Source organism: Dendropsophus ebraccatus, chromosome 1, assembly GCF_027789765.1.
Source record: "Dendropsophus ebraccatus isolate aDenEbr1 chromosome 1, aDenEbr1.pat, whole genome shotgun sequence".
Classification (NCBI taxonomy): Eukaryota; Metazoa; Chordata; class Amphibia; order Anura; family Hylidae; genus Dendropsophus; species Dendropsophus ebraccatus.
This window is the reverse complement of record NC_091454.1, coordinates 201,751,436-201,767,946: the sequence shown is the minus strand read 5'-3', so window position 1 is coordinate 201,767,946 and position 16,511 is coordinate 201,751,436. Positions and strand designations below refer to the sequence as shown.

The 16,511-nt window shown below is 45.9% G+C and overlaps 1 protein-coding gene across 1 annotated transcript in view; it reads right to left on the bottom strand.

Moving 5' to 3' along the window:
* Nucleotides 1–16,511, bottom strand: part of XPO7 (exportin 7) — a 43,280-nt gene that overhangs the window by 10,293 nt on the left and 16,476 nt on the right. The window contains exons 6-21 of the mRNA XM_069944347.1: nucleotides 16,252–16,356; nucleotides 15,302–15,467; nucleotides 15,148–15,221; nucleotides 14,935–15,054; nucleotides 14,037–14,183; nucleotides 11,599–11,771; nucleotides 9,753–9,946; nucleotides 9,360–9,465; nucleotides 8,366–8,501; nucleotides 7,086–7,159; nucleotides 6,602–6,682; nucleotides 6,173–6,236; nucleotides 5,232–5,340; nucleotides 5,043–5,149; nucleotides 4,631–4,719; nucleotides 2,887–2,994 (exon numbers count right to left, since the gene is read on the bottom strand). Coding sequence (XP_069800448.1) covers nucleotides 2,887–2,994; nucleotides 4,631–4,719; nucleotides 5,043–5,149; nucleotides 5,232–5,340; nucleotides 6,173–6,236; nucleotides 6,602–6,682; nucleotides 7,086–7,159; nucleotides 8,366–8,501; nucleotides 9,360–9,465; nucleotides 9,753–9,946; nucleotides 11,599–11,771; nucleotides 14,037–14,183; nucleotides 14,935–15,054; nucleotides 15,148–15,221; nucleotides 15,302–15,467; nucleotides 16,252–16,356 — 1,853 coding nt within the window. The remainder of the gene's footprint in view (nucleotides 1–2,886; nucleotides 2,995–4,630; nucleotides 4,720–5,042; nucleotides 5,150–5,231; nucleotides 5,341–6,172; nucleotides 6,237–6,601; nucleotides 6,683–7,085; nucleotides 7,160–8,365; nucleotides 8,502–9,359; nucleotides 9,466–9,752; nucleotides 9,947–11,598; nucleotides 11,772–14,036; nucleotides 14,184–14,934; nucleotides 15,055–15,147; nucleotides 15,222–15,301; nucleotides 15,468–16,251; nucleotides 16,357–16,511) is intronic.

The window sequence follows — 16,511 nt, the reverse complement described above, 5'->3', positions numbered from 1 at the left end:
TCTGCGAGCCCAGAGACAGGAGATCCTCGCGTGGAGTGTACAGGGAGAGGTCAGGACTAACTGCCTGACCCAAGAGGAACAAGCCTTGCTGACCCAGGATGCAGCAAGGGTAGGACGCCGGTCCGAACCAGCTGCAATAAAGACCGACTTCGAAAAAGTGTCGATTTCCTTGTCCACTGGGTCAGTGAGTGAAGCACCATCTGCCAGAGGCAGAGTAGTAGACTTGGAAAGTCGTGAAACCGGAGGGTCCACAGATGGGGGCACCGTCCATGTAGAGACCAAGTCAGGGGAGAAGGGAAACAAAGCCTCGGCACGCTTAGAGGATGGAATCCGCCGGTCAGGGTGATTCCACTCCTTGGCTAGAAGATCCTCAAATCCTTATGACCAGGAAAAACCAAGGGTTGTCGCTTATGAAGGACTGAAGGAGACTTCACTCTTGGATGTAGAAGGGGGCTCTTCATCAATATGCAAGGTGTCCCGCACTGCACGGATCAAGGCTTGCACTGCAGAGGCCAGCTGATCCTCCCTGTCAGACTCTGAAGCAAAGTCAGAGGGGTCCCCCGAGGTGGCGGAGAGGGGTCGCTGGGAAGCAGAACCGCCTGCAGTGGATCTGTCGGAGAAGGGTCTGAGGAACACCTAGAGGGTGACCGTGAGACAGAGTCTTGGTCTCTTATGGGATCGTCCTCTGGAAGGGAAGTCAGGAGATACCCTGGAGGACCCCGCTGCTGGGGGCACCTGGGAGGGCAACCGCTCAATGGCATGAATCATGACCTGAGACAGCTAGAGAGGTCACCGATCGCCTGGGACAGGGACCTAGCCAACTCAGGAGAGGCTAAATCTGAACCTGGAGGGGGGGGGGGCCTCCTGGGAGTTGGCACCAGGGTTAAGGCACAGCAGGCAGAGGAAACTTCTTAATGCAACGAACACATGCAAAGTGTGTCGTCACAGCCGCGGGAGCGAGCTGCCTAGGGGGGTCGTCCCGGGAACCAGACATAGTAGCTAGGGCTGTTAGCCTGGGGAGTGGGGGAGGGGGATATCACCCACTGGGTGAACCTACCCGACCCTGGAACTGCTGCCGTGCTGGATGCTGGACTGGATTCTAGCTGCTGCACGCTGGTGCTGCTGTTGCACAGGGAGTTGTAGCTGCTGTACTGGAGCTGCTGTTGCACAGGGAGTTGTAGCTGCTGTACTGGAGCTGCTGTTGCACAGGGAGTTGTAGCTGCTGTAGTGGAGCTGAAGCTGCTGCTGCTGCTTGGGAGCTTGGGGCCTAAATTTATGGAGCAGGCCGGCGGCGGCAGGACGCCGGCGCGGAGCGCTAGAAGACGCGGTCGCCCAGCTAGCCCCGGCAGCTGCTGCCAGTGCCCTAGTGCCACCCCCGGCAGAGACACCACGACCAGGGGGGGAAGTAAGTCAGAGACCCCCCCGGAGACCCCTGTGCTGTGAGGCGGGGGGAGGAAGGGAATCCACCCTGACTAAACCTCTGACAGCAATGTCCCTAAGGACGACACCCCAGGAGAGATAGAGACCCCAGGAGGGGAGAGGGTCCCTAAAGAACGCTAGGCAGGACAATCCCCCCAAGAGGGAAGGGGGGGGGGGGGAGACCCCAAAGAGAAGACTTGGGGCAGGTGGGACAGAGGAGATACTCACCTGTCCGGCGGCTTCAGGTGCGCGCAGGGTCACCCCTTCGGTCACCTCGCACCTGGGTGGGGTACCGGCATCATGCCGCAGGGAGCGGCGGTGGGGGACAGGTGACCGGCGCAGGGAAATAAAAACTTTCCGTGCACCCTCAGAGGGAAGCTACGTCTGGTGTGGCAGCCCACGCCGACGGTCCCCCTGATAACCTAGAAAGAAAGAGAAAGAAATAAAACTAAAATAATAAAGAGGTGCATGGCACCTGTGTCTACCTCCTACGGACACTAGACTAAAACTGAGTTAGCCTGGTGTCTGTAGGAGGGGTATAGCCTGCCAGGCGGAGTCACTTCTTCTTCTGTCTAGTGTCGCCTCCTAGTGGCAGTAGCCTATACCCACAGGTGCTGTGTCCCCCAATGACAGGCACAAGAAACTCATACTGATGGGAGGGTGCAGCGATAACTTCAGTCCCTGTATCCCTGTCTTACTGGGGAGACTTAACAGTAAGAGGTGGGATACTGGGTGCTGTACAATGGGACGGTGACAGCCGATGATTGGTAACAATCCTAAGCCTAAGCGTACTATTAAACGGAACGATAATCAGCCCTATCCGGCTGATTGTCGCTCTGTGTAATAAACACAACGATCAGCCGATGACAACGATCATTCATATAGGTTTGAACCTGTAGTTGTCGGACACCGACCGTGCATCGCTACGTGTAATAGCGGTGTGCAGCTGGCGGCTGACGATTTGCAAAGTACATACATTACCTATCCATGGTCCAGGGCACCTCCTGCGCTCTGCTTCTCCCCGGGTTCCGCGCGCTGCATCTTCAGAGGATCCTGTCCTAGTCGACAGGCCGCTCAGCCAATTACTAGCCGAAACCGGCATGGCCAGTTATTGGCTAAACGGTCTGTCAGCTACGACAGGACGCTCTGAATCTGCAGTGCGCGGGACCCGGGGAGAAGCGGACTGCAAGAGGAGCCCTGGACCGTGGATAGGTAATGTATGCCGTTTAAGCAAGGGCTGCAAGGACATCGGTAACGATATCCATGCAGCCCTTGATAAACGATTATCGGGCCGTGTAATAGGCCTAGTAACCGAGCACCGATCTAGCATATCGGCGCTTGTTTACAGATATTATTGGGCCCCCATCGGCCCGTGTAATACCACCCTAACCACTAGCAAATAATAAAAAGCATGTAAATAGATTCCAATAATAGATGAAGAATATAGAAATGGAATAGACCACCAACCTGTTGTGTACCAGTTCTGCCATGAGCTTGAGGATGGGCGTGGTGCAGGCTGGGTCATGGAACCAGAGTTCTAGCGCTCTCTGCAGGATGGGCATGTATGCAGGGTATCTGGGGAGGGCTGAGGAATAACACACCTAGCTCTTCCCACTGTAATGGGCCTCATCCAGACTACATAATGGTGGACTTGGGTTATGCTGCATCACCAGCTACTATAGTGACGCACCAGTCGTGCAGATGATGAAGAATTAAAGGGAACCGATCACCACGATAGGAAGCGTGACTACTGATCTACAGTGTGTTACACCATGGGAACATATTACTTTACTGGAAGAGTAGTGGAAGCTTGGAACAATCTTCCAGCAGATGTGGTTGGTAAATCTACAGTCAGTGAATGTAAACCTGTCATAGATAAACATACTGTATATCTATCCTAAGATGATAATAAGGGAAATAATAAAAGGGCAGACTAGATGGAGCAAGAAGGATTTTACCTCCAACATCTTCTATGCTCTATCTTCATATATAGTGTACATATACCCTTACTGTATACTGTACCGTTAGACATCATATATAGTGTACATATACCCTTATTGTATACTGTACTTTTATACATCATATATAGTGTACATATACCCTTACTGTATACTGTACCATTAGACATCATATATAGTGTACATATACCTTTATTGTTTACTGTACCGTTAGACATCATAGTGTTCATATACCCTTACTGTATACTGTACGATCATACATTATATAGTGTACATATACCCTTACTGTATACTGTACTGTCATACATCATATACAGTGTACAATACATATACCCTTACTGTATACTGTACTGTCATACATCATATACAGTGTACAATACATATACCCTTACTGTATACTGTACTGTCATACATCATATACAGTGTACAATACATATACCCTTACTGTATACTGTACTGTCATACATCATATACAGAGTACATATACCCTTACTGTATACTGTACTGTCATACATCATATACAGAGTACATATACCCTTACTGTATACTGTACTGTCATACATCATATACAGAGTACATATACCCTTACTGTATACTGTACTGTCATACATCATATACAGAGTACATATACCCTTACTGTATACTGTACTGTCATACATCATATACAATGTACATATACCCTTACTGTATACTGTACTGTCATACATCATATACAGTGTACATATACCCTTACTGTATACTGTACGGTCATACATCATATACAATGTACATATACCCTTACTGTATACTGTACTGTCATACATCATATACAGTGTACATATACCCTTACTGTATACTGTACTGTCATACATCATATATAGTGTACATATACCCTTACTGTATACTGTACTGTCATACATCATATATAGTGTACATATACCCTTACTGTATACTGTACTGTCATACATCATATACAGTGTACATATACCCTTACTGTATACAGTACTGTCATACATCATATACAGTGTACAATACATATACCCTTACTGTATACTGTACTGTCATGCATCATATATAGAGTACATATACCCTTACTGTATACTGTACTGTCATACATCATATACAGTGTACATATACCCTTACTGTATACTGTACTGTCATACATCATATACAGTGTACATATACCCTTACTGTATACTGTACTGTCATACATCATATACAGTGTACATATACCCTTACTGTCCCCAAGTCAAGTTTATGAACGTTCAGGATACATCCAGTCAAAAAGCATCATGAAGCTGCTCTTAGCATTGAATGCAAAGGCGATTCCTCTCAGATCTCTCACCAATCCAACCAGACTCCTCTATAAACACAAGAGAACACCATAGTTTACTATAAATGCCCAACAAACACCATTTATTATTCTACATAGGTTAAAGATTCTGGGCCGATTCATTACTAAAAGGGGACCTCCATTGTTAAAACAAATGTAGCAGAAGTTTGTTCTAATCCTGAATAATCCCTTTAAATTTCATGATAGTCGGTCACACATTCCTACACAGGACAATGTGCCGCTAACTAGTGATGCTTTTGATGGCTGCATATAGATGCGATCAGCTGTGGTTCCTAATTTGTCAGCTGATGATCAGCAATGAGCGTAGACGTACTCATCACTAGTCCCATTACCTTGGCTTCCTGTTCATTGAAGCTGTTGCTGTTGAACATTTGGGCCATTGACTCGAAGGCAGCGGTGAGAGGCATCATGAACTGAGAGAACTGCTCCTCATCTTCTCCTATAGACAAAGCAGAAAAATAGCAAACACTGGAAATGATCCCACCTAGGTTTTACATCTGTGCTTAGCTATAAGGCAGTACCTAAATCCACCATGAGGAGGCGGCCCAGTGCAGTGTAGAAGGTAGTGCGGCAGCGCATGTCTGACAAGTTGGACTGGCTGTTGATTCCCAGGAAGGAAAAGTGCTCGCTCTATAACACAATGGAGACATCATAGCGTTACAATGTGCTGATATATATAGCAGCTACACTATGTTATGTGGTGACACCAGGGATGCGGTAGGTTTACCCACCAGACACCAGGGATGCGGTAGGTTTACCCACCAGACACCAGGGATGCGGTAGGTTTACCCACCAGACACCAGGGATGCGGTAGGTTTACCCACCAGACACCAGGGATGCGGTGTGTTTACCCACCAGACACCAGGGATGCGGTGTGTTTACCCACCAGACACCAGGGATGCGGTGTGTTTACCCACCAGACACCAGGGATGCGGTGTGTTTACCCACCAGACACCAGGGATGCGGTGTGTTTACCCACCAGACACCAGGGATGCGGTGTGTTTACCCACCAGACACCAGGGATGCGGTGTGTTTACCCACCAGACACCAGGGATGCGGTGTGTTTACCCACCAGACACCAGGGATGCGGTGTGTTTACCCACCAGACACCAGGGATGCGGTGTGTTTACCCACCAGACACCAGGGATGCGGTGTGTTTACCCACCAGATACCAGGGATGCAGTAGGTTTACCCACCAGACATCAGGGATGCGGTGTGTGTTATTCATCCTATACACACAAGATATATAATCTCATAATATATCAGAAACGGTCATATGCTAACCCACTGGACAACAGGCATATAATCTGTTAACACACTAGACAATGACAATGTCATTTTATTAATCTGCTAGACACCGAGGATGTGGTTTGTTAACACACTGGTCACCAGTAATGTTATTTATAACCCACCAGACAGCACACCTTACTAATATGTCCCCCTCCTGTAAGACTGTACTTACTGTGTGGTTGTTTAACATGAACTGGACAGCACTGAGCTTCACCAGCTTCCTTACACTGCTGTATGTGCAAGAGGTTAAGGAGGAATGAAGAAATAACACGCTCCCCTCCCAGGTTGAAGCTATGAGAAACTGTTTAGTTCTTACAGAAACATTCAAAATGTTTAACATTGACCTCAATTTTTCATTTTTTTTTTGCACTAATGCAATAAAGCTTTACGCTCCCCCTGTATACATCTATTATCCCCACAATCGTGCCGACTACCTGGAAAACTTGGATAGAGCCGTAACCCTAGGCTGTATATCCATGTTTTCCCAGACTCCCTAGGGCTGCATGCAATTTCTGCAGCCGCTGGTATTGAAATGCAGAATGACTGGACTTGAGCATACTCATCTCTAGTCTACACTAATCCAGCACAGAGTAAAGGATATCCTATAGACAGGTCATTCAGCAGCTGTAGAGTCTTTGATGTGATGGGCTCACAGCGACCCCAGTACTTGAGATTGGTGATACTGTGGGAAACACAAGACAGCAGGTTACTATTTTACTTACACAGTAAAGGTCAATTCACATTGTCTATCGGAAGTTAATGTTTAAAGGGGTTATCCAGTGCTACAAAAACACGGTCATTTTCTTTTAGAGACAACGCGACTCTTGTCTCCAGTTCAGGTGCATTTTGCAATTAAGCGCCATTCACTTCAATGGAACTAAGCAGCAAGAACCCCGCCCAAGCTGGAGACAAGAGCGGTGCTGTCTCTGGAAGAAAGTGGCCATGTTTTTGTAGCGCTGGATAACCCCTTTAAAGAGGTTTAAGATGAAGGCCTGAGCTGTAGAGACAGGGATATGCTGCCCCCGTGCTCTCCTACCATATACTGTATACATCTGTATGGACTAATGCACCAGAAATTTACTCACATCTTGCCAATGAAGATGCTCAGCACCATGGTCTCATCATTCAGACCCAAAACGTCTGAAAGACGTCGATAAAGCTGCAAAAGAACGGACGTGACACAGTGTCAGAAAATAAACAGGAAGAATCTGTAATCCATTACTCTACTAATCTCTCCACTTTCTAGATTGATTCTATTCCCATACCACCATTGTTGTACATGGCACATGATACAGAAGCAATGGGGGGGATTTATCAAACTTGGTGTAAAGTGAAACTGCCTCAGTTGCCCCTAGCAACCAATCAGATTCCACCTTTCATTCCTCACAGACTCTTTGGAAAATGAAAGGTGGAATCTGATTGGTTGCTAGGGGCAACTGAGCCAGGTTTACTTTACACCAAGTTTGATAAATCTCCCACACTTAATGTGTGTAATACACACATTACAAGCCTGAGTTAGGGGCCTATTCCACGGAGCCATAATCGCCCGAATCAGGACGATTCGGCCAATTGTCGCTCGGTGGAATAGAGAAAACGACAGCCGATGATCGTGTCATCGGCTGATCATTTATTTAGGCTGAAACCTAAAATCATCGGGCACCGACCGGGCGACCGTCGATTTAAGCAGCATACATTACCTAGCAGGGCTTCTCCTCCGCTCCGTCTTCATCCCGGTCTTCAATCCCAGCTTCGGTGCCGCCTTGGCCAGTGATTGGCTGAGCAGTCTGACGGCTCAGTCAGGCCGCTCCGGAGTTGATGCTGCGCATGGGACCGGGATGAAGACGGAGGAGAAGCCCTGCTAGGTAATGTATGCTGCAAGGACATCGGTACTGATGTCCCTGCAGCTCTCGCTAAATGATCATCGGGCCGTGGAATAGGCCCAGTAAATGAGCGCCGATCTAGCAGATCGGCACTCTTTTACATTATTGATCGGCCCGTGGAATATGCCCCTCTCCCACCAGCTGTATCATCCTCTTTATCAGTGTGGTAACCGAGAAACTAGTCTATCACATCTGGTTGGCTGGGTATGCATTGTGGCTTAAAGTCCTATATATATATATATATATATATATATATATATATATATATATATATAGAGAGAGAGAGAGAGAGAGAGAGAGAGAGAGAGAGAGAGAGAGAGAGAGAGAGTCAGCTAAAGTGTGCAGCACTCCAACATGTGGCAAAAAAAAGAGATTTACTCCATCAAAACAGGTATAGAAATAGCTACATTTCAACTCTCTCTTAGAATCAAAAAAAAAAAAATATATATATATATATATATATATATCTTTTTTTTTTTTTTTACCTTGGATGATTTTTGCACTTGATCCCCAATGTAGATTTTCCTGAATTGTTCAAAGAAGCTTAGCATTGACAGCTCCAGCTTCTCATTGCCGGCCTGGGCTAGACGCGAGTCTGTGAGGTTCATCAGTTGCAGCACGCTGTTGGGGAAACAAATTAGTTTAGACCAATTCAACCTCTTGCTATCATCTTTAAAAAGTGTCCCTGTCATCTAAGAAAAAAAAAAACGAAACAAAAAACTTTTGACACGTCACACAGATGTTTCAAAAATTTTGATTGGATGGGGTTTGGGTGTTCAGACCCCATTAATCTCAATCTTCGCCTTGATTCTTCATTAGACTTTAAAGGGGTTGTTCACAAAAAAAAATCCTTTGAAATCAACTGGTCCCAGCAAGTGCCAGAGATTTGTAATTTACTTCTATTAATAAAATCTCCAGTTTCCCAGTACTTATTAGCTGCTTTATGTCCTGCAGGAAGTGGTGTATTCTCTCCAGCCTAACACGGCACTCTGGAAAGAATACATCACTTCCCTACAGGACATACAGCAGCTGATAAGTACTTAAATACTTCAGCTCTTTTAATAGAAGTAAATCACCAATCTCTGGCACTTTCTGGCAACAGTTCATTTGAAGGAAATTTTTTTGGGGCAACTACCTCGATGACTGCCAGCCAAACAATCTACAAACATGGATGGGATACGCTTGGTGATCTATATGCTCTCTGTTTTCTTCACTGATCCACTAACTTCTATGGGCCGCTCTGTGCTGCAAACATGGACTATAATGTAAGTAAATGTAGGTACTATTTTTTGTGGATCCAGAAAAAAATAATAAATAAGCATGTCTGCATTGTGAACAGGAAGCTTGTTTAGATAGCAGAGCTCAGTACTGAGTCATCTCGGTCACTGTCCATAGACAAGTAAAGTATGTAATACATCATCCAGGCTGGTCTCTGGCTCTCGGGAGCGCTGATGGAGAAACTAGTCAAACAATGCTTACCGACACACTAACTCTCCATCCATGGCGTCCTGTTCATCGGTGCTGGCAAAAGACACTCTGCCTCCTATCACCGCACCGATAATGTAAACCAACCACGTGAGCCGACCTGCAAAAATACAAAAAAACAAAGGCATGAGCTTATAAAGAAAAGCAGACATTATACAGAAGAAGTGGCCATTGTAGGGGAAGCGAAGCATTACATTGGCTTATGCTATAAAAAAAAAACTGACTTGCCGGGTCTATCAGAAGAGGAGTCGCTCTACTGTGTATCTGAGACCTCTCTGAAGGCGGCAGCGGGATGGCTGGCAGATGGCTCTCCAGCTTTGTATAATGGTCTTTGGTTGCCATTTTCTGATTCCACACCCGCTCCTGATACAGCTACGAGCTGCTTACCTTCCTGCACGGTCAGCTCCATGCTGGGGGCCGATCCACTCTGCAAAAGCTCCTGATAGGTCTGAGCTGACTGGTCAAAGAGCTGCACCAACAAGGCGCATGTCTTATCATACTCGCATCTCCCGATGGTGGAAAGCTGATCCAGCTGCTGCTGTACCAGACCTGCGTCATCTAGGGGGTCCTCCAGGCCGTCCCTGAAAACAAGCGGCTACATGTAAGTCTTGTGGCTTCAATGTTGCATGGTATAAGGGCTCGTTCCCACTGAGCAAAAGCAGCTGAATTTCTGCGCTGAATCAGCGCTGAAATTTCAGCCGTTAAAATAGGTGCAGAGCTAATTTCCATTGTGTTGAATGGAAATTCTGCTCTGCAGTTCACACAGTGGAATTTCCGCACTGAACTAATCCGCTTTCCGCCAGAAGAATGAACATGTTCATTCTTCCGCTAGCGGAAGCCTATACAAATCAATGGGGCTCTGATTTTCTGTTTCAGCGCGGAATGCAAGCGGAATACAAGCGGAAATTACTCGCTGAATCAGCGCGGAAATGGGGAAAAGGGGGGGGAGGAGGATTCTAGTATATGTTCTGGTATAGTCTAGTTTACTCACCAAATACTCGCTGAATTTCAGCGCTGAATGCATGCAGATTCAGCGCGGATTCCTCGAGTATTCCGCGCTGAATTTGTCAAGAGCTGATTACGAGCTGAACACTTTCCTAGCAGAATACGCAGGGATTCTGCTTACATTCTGCTTATATTCTGCTCGGAATTCAGCGTCAGTTGATTTCAGGCGGAAATATTTCCTTGCGTAATCCGCTCCTTTTGCTCTGTGTGAACGTAGCCTAAGTCATAGGTCTCCAAACTGCGCCCCTCCAGCTGTTGCAAAACCACCATTCCCATCATGCCCAGACAGCTAAAGCTTTGGATTTGGCTGTCCAGGCATGATGAGAAATGTAGTATTAGTAAATGCAGTTTGGAGACCCATGATATAAAATGTAAGAACATTTTGTGAACAGTTGCTACGGCACAGTGTTATCCTTACTTTAGCCTGCAAGAAAGCGGACTATTTTTCATTAACATGGCAGCTTGTTTTTTTTGTGGGACAAGTTATAGTTTTTTATGGTACACCCCACCCTCTAAACATAAGTGGTGGTGGTGGTGTGGGGGGGGGGGTGATGCTGGTATTTGCTTCAGCATCTAAGGGGTTACAGATAGGCTCGGGCTAATCTATTACAGCAGGATATCTGCAGTTAGTTACAGATGGCATCTTCTAGTAATAAAGCTGACACAGCACCAGGACTAAGCTGTAATATTATAACATATTACCAGCTCCTGCCCATCATGTTATAGGAAGTGATGGGACTGAAATATCCCAACCCAAGAGCTCATTATTGCCGTCTTATTATTACCTTATTATTATTGCTGTCTTATTACTATTATTATTGTCTTACCATTATTATTGCTGTCTTATTATTATTATTATTATTGCTCTGTTACAATTATTATTGCTGTCTATAAGCAATTATTTATTTATTTTTATCAAGAAAACAGAATTAACAGGATTGCATCTATTGTACATTAAGTGATAAGTGACAATTTCTGTCAGGCACGCAGGCCCTGTTGGGTAAAGGATACGTACATGAATAGAACGATAAAATATGATTGCGATTATGGATCCAATTCCAATGAACAGTAATAGAAAACATAGTAAAGATAACAAAGTAGAACTATATACAGTCCAGGTTGTCTGTTTGTGTATAAGCAATTATTATATTTAGCAAAAAAGAAGGTCTGACGAGTCTGAACATCCAGGATTATACATACAGAAATGGAATTGATCCTGTCCTTGTACCTGAGGATAATGTGAACAGACTCCAGGCGGGATGTAACATAGGCTTTGGTCACCTCTGGTGTGTAGGTCTCCAGAAGATGAGGCTCTGTTGCCTTCACATAGGGAACAGATGCGGCCAGACGCTGCCATAAGCTCAGGAGATAATGTACCGAATTGGGAGCAAATTCCCAGTGCTGGAAGAAGTGGAGAAATCTATTATTCTATAGACTGATATATTGGAGAAAAAGTGAAACCACTGAACAAACACTAAAAAGCTTAAAGTGTCACTAAGACCATAAAAACATGTCAAAAGTTCTGAGCAGTTCAGGTCTGAATGCTCAGACCTGTACCGACCAGAAGACCATGCTATGCGCAGTCCACTCCCAGGTGAGTCATGTGATCAGTTGGGCTCAAAATGTAATTCTATGAAGCCCGACTGATTATGCTGACAAAGAGTGGGGAGCAGGGTGGTCTTCTCCCCGCTCGTTCTGAACACTCAGACCTCGACCGATCAAAACTTTTCACATGTCTCTATGACATGTCAAAATGTTTTCTATGGTGACAGTGACACTTTAAGAAAACTGATGAATACACATACAAGATCTAAGTATAGGTCATGTAAACCTGACTACAATGGCTGTAATTATAAGGTGGTATAATACTCTATTGTGTCTATAGTGTTACACCGGTAAAGGGAAAAACTCTCTGAACCCAGTGCACCCAGGGCAGTCTAGTAGCCGCGTATCTCACTTGGTTTGTGGATGAGTTTGCAAGTTACTGGAAGTTTGTAGGTATATTGATAATTAGAGATGAGCGAACCGGGTTCGGGTTCGAGTCAATCCGAACCCGAAAGTTCGGTATTTGATTAGCTGGGGCTGCTGAAGTTGGATAAAGCTCTAAGGTTGTCTGGAAACATGGATACAGCCAATGACTATATCCATGTTTTCCACATAGCCTTAGGGCTTTATCCAACTTCAGCAGCCACCGCTAATCAAATGCCGAAAGTTCTGGTTCAGATTGACTCGAGCATGCTCCAGGTTCGCTCATCTCTATTGATAATGGTTAGACAAAACATTGGGATATGTGTATGACAACATTTAGGCCTTATGCTTATGGCTTTATTATGGTGCCTGACCCTTAAAGGGAACCTGTCACCCCCCGTACCGGGGTGACAGGCTCCCGACCCCCCGTTAGAGACCCCTATACTTACCTCATCCCGCCGGGTCCCGCTTCTGGATTCGGTCGGGTCCCGGAGATCTCAGCCGCTGCAGCCTGGCGCGCGCGCTGAGAGATGAGTCCAACACCCATAGAGAATGACAGGAGTGTCCAGCGCTCCGTCATTCTCTATGAGCGTTGGACTCATCTGTCAGCGCGCGCGCCGGGCTGCAGCGGCTGAGATCTCCGGGACCCGACCGAATCCAGAAGCGGGACCCGGCGGGATGAGGTAAGTATAGGGGTCTCTAACGGGGGGTCGGGAGCCTGTCACCCCGGCACGGGGGGTGACAGGTTCCCTTTAAAGGGGTATTCCGCTCAGGTAAAATTGAATCGTCCCTCCTACTGGAGACTAAGGTTTACATTGATCAGTTGCATCTTTTTCATTTTTTTTTGTCGGAAACTGACCACAACCGATGCTAAAAGGGCATCAGTTGTCATCGGGCTTTTTATCTGTTTTTTTTTAAGTTAAAAGTCTGTCATCGGACAGGCTGAACCAGAAATGCTGCAGAATGCCTTCCTCCATACAGGCTGTCCGGCAGCAAGATTGCAACCCCACATTTATTGAACTGTCCCATTCAAATGAATGGGATCAGTTCAACGATGCCTTTCCCTCCACAGTGCTTTGCTCCTGTGCTTAATAATTCATCCCATACGTGTTATCTGTTTTTTTCCCCCCCAGTTCTGAGCTTCTGCTTTCTGCTGAAGGCACAGAAAACTGTGTGTGAGCTGTTTTCTCCATCTCTGCTCTGATCTCCCTCCCTTCTGAAATGGCTCATGGAAACCACGTCCCTGGCCGGCTCTCTCTGCACTCTGTGATGCAAGAAGGGTAGATCACAGTTCATCAGCAACTTAACCTCAGATTAACCCTCCTGGCTGGTTGTCTAGTGCAGAGACAACCAGCCAGGGATGGAGTTTACATGAGCCGTCTCAGAAGGAGGGGGGAAATGGAGAAAACAGCTCACACAAAGTTTTCTGTCTCTTCAGCAAAAAGCAGCATCTCCGAACTGGGAGAAGGAGGCTGATAAGGTAATAAGTATGGAAAAAAAATGTTAATCTCCAGGAGGAGATGATTCAACATTTTACCACCCTGGAATACCCCTTTAATAGCCCACAATGCAGCATGAGGCCTCTAGTTTGCCTCTGGTTTTAACAAATGAATGAGTAAATCTTTATTAGTTTATGCAACCATATATGAAAGGGATGGATAAGATGATGATTTCCCACTGCATCTCACCATCACATACCTGAAGACTGGTGACTGTGAAGTTTGCAATAAGTCTGATGACCTCGGGGTAGTTCTCCACTTTCACCAGCTCCCCTAACTGGTAGTTACTTTTCAGGCGTGCCAGCAAGCGGCAAAATTCATGGTAATTGTTAGGGTCAGAAAGACTCTGGAGGGCAAAAAAATGGTAAACTTTAGTTATCTAAATGGTCAAGCCAGGCAAGGATTTCCATAAAGGAAATTAATTCTCTACAGCATAGGTGATAAGTATTTGACTGATATGGGTCTACCCCCACCAATTAAAAGGGGATTTTCTCTTTCATATCAACCAGTGCCAGAAGATGCCAGAGATTTGTAATTTACTTCTATTAAAAAAGCTGAAGTATTTCAGTACTTATCAGCTGCTGTATGTCCTGCAGGAAGTTGTGTATTTTTTTCAGTCTGGAGGATATGAATTCCGCTGCTACTCTGAACAGTTCCTGACACGGACAGAGGTGGCAACAGAGAGCACTGTGTTAGATTGGAGAGTATACACAACTTCCTGCAGGACATACAGCTGCCCATAAGTACTGGAAGACTGGAGATTTTTTTTTTTGTAAATTACAAATCTCTGACACTTTCTGGCATCAGTTGATTTCAAAGAACAACGTTTTTTGGTTAACTACCCCTTTAAGAAAATAAGGAGTCCTGCATTCCCTTTGGTAGAGGTCGTAAATGCATGCAGCTCTTCCACTTAACTCATAGAGCTGAATGGAGCAGCACTGCACATATCCAGCCGCAGTTTCTTTCTACCAGGGGGACACAGGACCATTGTTGCTGTGACTGATGGCAGGATCCCACAGGTGATAACCCAACCAATCATCCATCCTGTAGATAGGTAATGCCTTTGACCCCTAAAACAAACCTTTCAAGTTACTTACTTGTGGATTTTCTAAAATCCTCTTCACTCCGTCCACCAGGTGAGATAGAAACTTGGCTCTTTCTGCATTATTAAATAAGGAGCGACGGACAGAGGCGATCTGTACCAGACACGAGAGGACCTGCGGAGGTGAGAAAAAAAAACCTCAGGAAGTAAGAGCTGTGATATAATAGAACAAAACCAGCCTGGCTTCTTCTATCAGCCGTCCACTCACCAATGGGGAGAAGTTGGGGGGGATGGAATGATACAAGTCAAAGAAGAGCTGTAACGTGGAGGAGTCGAGGAAAGCTGCGGAGACACAGAGATTATATGAGAATGTGTCAGGACATCCCTCTTTTACTTCTGCAAACATCCCCGCCTTCTCTCACCTGAACGCCAGCTTGTGGGGATCTGTACTGTGCAGAGGTCGTCGGACGACTCGTCTGTGGAGGTGCCAATGAAGTCAAAGTTCAGGCAGCTGTGGGTGAGCTTGAGAAGCTGCATAAGGAGGTCTTGTTGGGACCCATCAGACAGCAGCAATGACTTCCCAGATGCCTTAAAATAAAAAAAAAGGGGGGGGCGGGGGGAAATTACAATTTCCCAACCAAAGTGGCAGAACTAGTAGCCAAGGCACCATAGAAATAAAAAGTCATAGTTATAGAACGTGCACAGACAAATATATATTAAAAAAAAAAAAAAGCTGAAAAAAACCAATGGGGAGAGCTGAAAAAAGCTGAAAAAACGCAACAAGAAAACATAGCCTTAGGGGAGGTGCATAACTACAGTATTATCCTGATAGCATGTAGTTCACAGGAAGTCAGCTGACCCAGGACAGACCACCGTCCTCTGACACATTAAACACTGTGATTTTTCTTTGGGTCAGGGTGGTGATCACATGACCTGGTTACCATAATGAAATGCATAGGTGTAGCTGTGCCCGAGGCGTAGGCCAGGAGAAAGGTGCAGATTCACCGCTTCTCCCTGCCGTACTGCCTGCTTGCCCAATGGGCGGGCTGAGGGAGCTTGGGGAGGGGGGCGTGATGAGGCGGGGAGAGGCTTGCAGGCGTAAATCATGATCCAAATCTACACCTGCTGGAAGGTGTAGATTTAGTACGCCAGGCGCAGGTTCGGGCGCTTGGCCAGCCGGATTCACTAAGAGGCGCGCGCCTCTTAGTGAATCCTGCTGGGGGAAAGGGGGCCTAATATAAGACATACACATACACCGGTCTTTAAAAATCCCCCCCCCCATGGTTTTGTGTGATCAGTGATGGTAGGTGATGTAGGGGGAAAAAAAACACTTAAAAAGAAAAAATCCATTTACCATGTTCTCATGTCTTACCTGTTTTAAGAGGTTACAAGACAGCGTGAAGATGTCAAATAAAGAGGAGTCTCGGAAGGATGAAGCAATTTTGCGATGCTTGGTCAGAGGGTGTGTGGCATCTGCCTACAGGGAGAGAAAAGTCCCAGAAAGTTCATTCATCTGCTTTGTCATTTGGCTAGAAGATAGGTGTCTATAGTGGTAAAACCCTTTAAACGGGGTTTTACAGGCTTACAAAGATATGGCCGCTTTCTTCCAGAAACAGCACCTCTCTTGTCCTC